Source organism: Haliotis rubra, unplaced genomic scaffold, assembly GCF_003918875.1.
Source record: "Haliotis rubra isolate DU_JTF1 unplaced genomic scaffold, ASM391887v1 Scf329, whole genome shotgun sequence".
Taxonomy (NCBI): Eukaryota; Metazoa; Mollusca; class Gastropoda; order Lepetellida; family Haliotidae; genus Haliotis; species Haliotis rubra.
The window spans coordinates 39,248-45,144 of record NW_025767001.1 but is presented as its reverse complement, the minus strand read 5'-3'; the positions used below and the strand labels follow the sequence as shown (position 1 = coordinate 45,144).

The 5,897-nt window shown below is 38.7% G+C and overlaps 1 protein-coding gene across 1 annotated transcript; it reads left to right on the top strand.

Annotated features, from left to right (window-relative positions):
• On the top strand, window positions 1-5,151 carry LOC124284073 (CUB and sushi domain-containing protein 1-like). The gene is made up of 4 exons (XM_046720129.1): window positions 1-107; window positions 2,069-2,236; window positions 3,902-4,043; window positions 4,225-5,151. Exons 1-4 carry the CDS (start codon window positions 36-38, stop codon window positions 4,485-4,487), a joined length of 645 nt encoding a protein of 214 aa, XP_046576085.1. The 5' UTR covers window positions 1-35; the 3' UTR covers window positions 4,488-5,151.
• The last annotated feature ends 746 nt before the right edge of the window (window positions 5,152-5,897 follow it).

Here is a 5,897-nt window from a genome sequence, read left to right as displayed (position 1 = left end):
TGTATCTGTTTATGGCTCCGGTCTAGAAGGAGAACATGAAATTCACTCTACAGCTATCCGAGACGTGTATAGTTCTCCTGTTCCCCATGCTACACATCATGTGTCAGGTAAGTATAAACACTCCAGTAACTTGATACAAATCCTTATGGCTAATTGTGGCCAGGGATCAGGAATACTTTCACTTTTATGGATTTGCTTTTTATAAGCTTTCATATGAATTATAACAGGAATATGTTACACATGGTTTAACATTTTGGAGGCCATTTTGGAAGCATCTGTTATGCACAGTCTCAATGTTTTAATTTGAATTAAAAATAGCCATGTGGCATACAGCCTTTACTATTTCAACCTTGATGCCGTTCTATTGCTTTTGTCCCAATATAAAACTATGAGATATCTTCCTGGCTATACTGTTGTTTTTGCAACAATATAATACTGTGATATCTTTTGGGGGATACCGTTGTTTGTGACCTAACATAATAGTATCATATCTTCACGGACATGCTATTGTTTGTGACCCAATATAAGAGTGGGATATCTTCTCGGACATGCTATTGTTTGTGGCCCAATATAATACAGTGTGATATCTTCACGGACATGCTATTGTTTGTGACCCAATATAATAGTGTGATATCTTCACGGACATGCTATTGTTTGTTATCCAATATAATAGTGGGATATCTTTTGGGCCAAACTATTGTTTTTGACGCAAAATAATAGTGTGACATCTTTTGGGTTATACTATTATTTTTGAAGCAGTATACTAGGGTCATACTAGGTTATTTGACGCAGTAGAATACTGATATCCTTTGGGTCATGTTATTGATTTTTGACTCAGTATAATACTGTGATATCTTTTCGGGTATACAGATGCATTCGCCCCAATATAATACAGTGTCGTCTTCCCGGCCAAGCTATTGTTCTTTTGCAAATATATTCCGGTCATACTATTGTTTCCTCCAATATAATTGTGTGATATCTTTCGGGTCATACCATTGTTTTTGCGCTGATAGCTAAGATATTGGTACCAGCTGAGATATACTTTATTTCCTTCATTACCACAAAGAGCAGAAGAACACAAAATACAATATAATCAGTCAGTCATAAAGCTGGGGTGGTCAAGGATATTGCAGATATACACATGTCTTGATATTGCTATAATAAGTGAATGAGTGAGTGAGTTTAGTTTTACGCCGCACTAAGCAATATTCCAGCTATATGGCGGCAGTCTGTAAATACCTCACCAGACAATCCAGTGATCAACATCATGAGCATCGATCAACGCAATTGTGATACATGACATATGTCAACCAAGTCAGCGAGCCTGACCTTCCGCTGAAGATCAATTATAGCCCGGATCTTCAAAGACTGTCATGCTAGATATTTTCACAACAGATGCTAATTTTACTATAATCTATTTTTCATAGCATATGAGCAGTCAAACAGTTCAGGTATTGCAGTCAGGGTAGACCGATACACGTAGTCGTGTTCTTTTCCGAATCGTACTATACCTCTTAACCTTATTTACTTTCGAGTCTGTGGTGAATGTAATGACTCAAATCAAACAAAGGACACCTTTATGTAGGAGTGAGTGAGTGAGTGAGTTTAGTTTTACGCCGCGCTCAGCAATATCCCAGCTATATGGCGGCGATCTGTAAATAATCGAGTCTGGACCAGACAATCAAGAGATCAACAGCATGAACATCGATCTACGCAATTGCGATATGTGACACGTGTCAACCCAGTCAGAGAGTCTGACCACCCGATCCCGTTAGTCGCCTCTTACGACAAGCATGGGTTATTGAAGACCAATTCTAACACGGATCTTCACGGGTACTTTATGTAGGAAGAAAGTATAACTCTTTGGTTTGGTGAACCCCCTGAGCACGGTTATGGTGATGAAAATACCAGAAGCATAATTGGGTCGAAACGGAATTCGAACTGACAATCATATGTTTCCGACGTTCGTCAAGGAACACAACTCCTTAGACGACTTGGCCACGGCACCATATACCTATACATGCTTCAATCATGAGCTTTATTTCTATAGTTGTGCTTTTCCTAGGAGGAATGTGGCGAGAACAGAACCGGAACATATGGTACAGTTACCTCCCCTCTTTACCCAGATAAATACCAGAACGACCAAAACTGCACCTACATCATCGACGCTGGAACTACGTTGATCCGCCTTGTGTTTGTGGACTTTCAGGTTGAGAAAAACTTTGACGCAGTCGAGGTATGTACCCAAACTCTATCGAATCAATATAAATGCAAAACAGGAATGCAGCACCCATTATAGATAAACGTCACCTGAATAATAGAGCTCAGGGTAAGCGTAGATCAAGTAACTAACATCAAGGTCCAGTGTCCATAAATATAAGCGGATATGTGAACTTAGAAGAGAGGGTATTGGTAGCAAAGATAGAAATCTCGAACATAGTAAAAACTACACAAATGTTTAGTGGAATAAATAAATAACATTTATGAGATGGCTGGTATCGGTGAGCTGATTAGCCTTGATTAAGTTCATATTACTATATCTCAAAACTGCTACTTTTACTCGGAGGGAATATGCGCAAGTACAATCAATGACAAACTACATTCTAAAGCAACAAATCGTTGGCGATTAGAAGATAGAGTTAAATACAATACACATTCTCTGCTGCGGGAGGCACTTACCACGCACATATGACTTGAATTACGAATATGTATCACTCTCTCTCTTACACACACAAGCACGCACGCACACACACACACACACACACACACACACACACACACACACACACACACGGTTCGTGATTTGCCTAAGGGCGGAGCTTGATACAATTATATTTTGAATGAATTATTTAATGTAGAACTTACAACGGCAGAAAAAAATAGAGGGAAGGTACAAATTCAGTAGCAGTGGCATCGGAATGGCGGTAGAGAATGAAATATCAGAAGTAAGGACCATAATGTCTAGAACAAAAGATTAAAGGAAACTTAGATGAATTGTTTGTACATAATTTAGACCCGAGTTTTAACACCAACAGAAAGTTGGACGCTACCTATTTCACCGTAAAGCATATACAATGGAATACTTTTCTTTACAGGTAATAATTTTCTCATAAAACATATACGTAATTTTCAATTTGTTTTTAATTAACATATCCCCAAATTTAAGATGAGAGAGGCATAAGCTTGTCCCTCTTGTATAATCCTACACACTGTTGATTACAATACTGGATAACTGTACTGTTCTAGTAGATCCCCGACCACACTCGAATACCCACTTCCCTTTCACTAAATCTTCACAATGTCAAGCATTTGAGATTAAGCGTGTCCTAAATTTCCCAAACTGCTGTGTAGATTTTACTTGCCGTGTGGGTGTTTTTTCGTAGAAATGATATTTTGAGTATGGCTGTATGGCGGTCGATTCGAACCCCTCGAACCATCAGGTTTCATCATTGGATGTTTCAGCTTCATTGGTCCATCGTTTTCTGAGGAGATGGTGTTTTTATTGCGAGAGAAGGCATTTTGAGAGAAATTAGTACCATAATTTTAAGTGCCGAGGTAAAAGGCTTCCCTTTAATTAAAGCTTCCCAATGTTGACATTGTATACCGCAACATGTCAAGAAGACTGATTAGCACACCAAACTACATAGTTCACGATTTCGTCTTTATGATCAATATTCTTTTAGTTGATAATAATGTGATCTCATTGTCGAATATATACTGAGGGAAATAAATTAGGGAACACCATTTCATGGCGGTGTTCGTTTATTTATTCTCAGATTTCCTCCAACAGCGCTATTGAAAGCGGGTGATGAAAACTGGTAAGCTTGAATTTTCCAGTGTTCCTTTATTTGTTTCCGTCAGTATGTTCAGACTACCACACATACGGTGTACATGTTTGTAGGTATACGATGCCTATGGAAGCCTGCTTGCCTTTCTGGGTGGTGGGAAATCTGGGTACGTCATGCAGCCTTCCAACTATTACCGCCTGCAATTCACCAGCGATAGTAGCTTCACGAAACGGGGATTCAACGCCACTTGGACCAGTAAGCTCATAGTCACTCATGAGTTATGCTTGAGTGTATATTTACTATTTAGACCCACCGATTCAACATGGCATAATATTTGTGATATGAGTTTCGAAAAATTGTAAAATAACTGTCCATATAATCTTATAAATACATGTATTTATAAATGACATGTTTGTGCAAACATTTTTACTTTCAGTCGCTGCTGCCTTTCTGAAACAAAACATCACGAACCGCGTTTATGGCGAATGTGGGTACGACCAGACCTTTGTGCGCATGTCATCATCCGGGCTCACGCTGGGTCACCTGGAGACGCTCAGCTCAACCATCTTCCTTGACTGTATGCACATTTGCCGGATTGACGTCTTCTGTGCAGCAATCGGTTTTGTTGGCGAGACTTGCTCGTTGTTTCATAACATAGAGGGTGACGACGGTCCGGCAAGTATTTTCAAGCGAATGTAGATATAGACCTGATGAGGAGTGGTAGGGGGAGACAACAGTTTGCTTCTTTATTTCTTCTGTAACTTTACGAAGACCAACGGTTCTTTTTTAACCCCAGGAGGACGTAAGAACTGGGTGACCTTATCATCTAAATGTCGTCGAGTTTACTGCTTGATCTTTTTAGCTTTGCTTTTGTATTTATTCAGAATAAATGTGAGTTAGAGGCGTGACAACTGTTGGTTACGTATATGGATGGTCCAGAAATAGTTGCACTGTTGAGCGGCCTGTGAGTGCCAGGAAAAGATGAAGAAATGATATTTCTCCTGAATACACACCTAACAATAAAATATTATGCAGAGAGTCACGCTGTTACAGAGATTTTGAATTTGAACACAATCCACAGTTGAAATGTTGCCTTAAGGAAATTATTCGGAATTGTGCAGAATCCCCCGACAATTGTTGTTTAGTGGGTACGCACCCTGGAGAGTGAGCTATTAATGATACAAGTTCATGTACAACGGCAAAGGATATTTTACGTTCGTTGTAGTTGAATCAGATAACGAGAACTTAAGTTTTGTTCGGTTCATATACTGATGTTCCGTTTTTTGTCCCTCCTGAAAACACCTTATCATTATTTCGCATTCCACTAAAGATAAACCTTTCATACAGATTTCTTCACTTTTATATGTTCTCACAATCTACTGTCATTTAATTTTGTCTCCTGCTTTGCCTAGTTTCCGAGTTACAACTTGTTTTCATAGACGATTCTGTCAAAATCGATTGGTGTCGTTAGGCCCTATTTGTATAATGACTGATCCAAATCGATCCCATTTCTGTGTTTTTTTACCTCGATATTTAATCATGTCATGTTAAAATCTGTTTGTATTCTCAAAACAGTGTCGGCCCATAAGTTTTCACATCCAATACAGCAATTAATACTCCCTTGTTGTAACCCGTGTTAGGTGGTATAAACCTACACATGTTATTTGTCATCATTCACTTGATGGTCAGTTAATGAATTTATAACAGGTATAATTAGTGGTAACACACTTAGATTACCCGACAAAGGTTCCCATTTGGCATTTCTTGTGTCTGGAGTAAATATTCAACATTATAAACATCGATCAAAGGATTAACCGATAACACGCTGATTGATTAATTACTTTTATCTCACACAGCGGAATTGTCAAAAGGTAGTGTTTATGTATGTAGATTTACTAATCTATACTGAATACACTCTGTCGTGTCGGTGTCTGCGTAAAAACAACGTCCTTCGTTCAAAGGATTAACCGGCAATACATTGATTGATTGCCCATTATTGGCTAACTAAATTACTGTTTTTAAAGAAAGGCGGACATTATGCAATTAGTTGCCAGGTGTGCTATCTTGGGTGACCAATGAGACTATACACCAATACCTGAAAAGATTTAT

Coding starts and splice junctions, on each gene's coding strand:
- LOC124284073 (XM_046720129.1), top strand. CDS start 36: ATGAAATTCACTCTACAGCTATCCGAGACGTGTATAGTTCTCCTGTTC. Junction 108..2,068: donor TGCTACACATCATGTGTCAG/GTAAGTATAAAC, acceptor TTTTCCTAGGAG/GAATGTGGCGAGAACAGAAC. Junction 2,237..3,901: donor AAAACTTTGACGCAGTCGAG/GTATGTACCCAA, acceptor ACATGTTTGTAG/GTATACGATGCCTATGGAAG.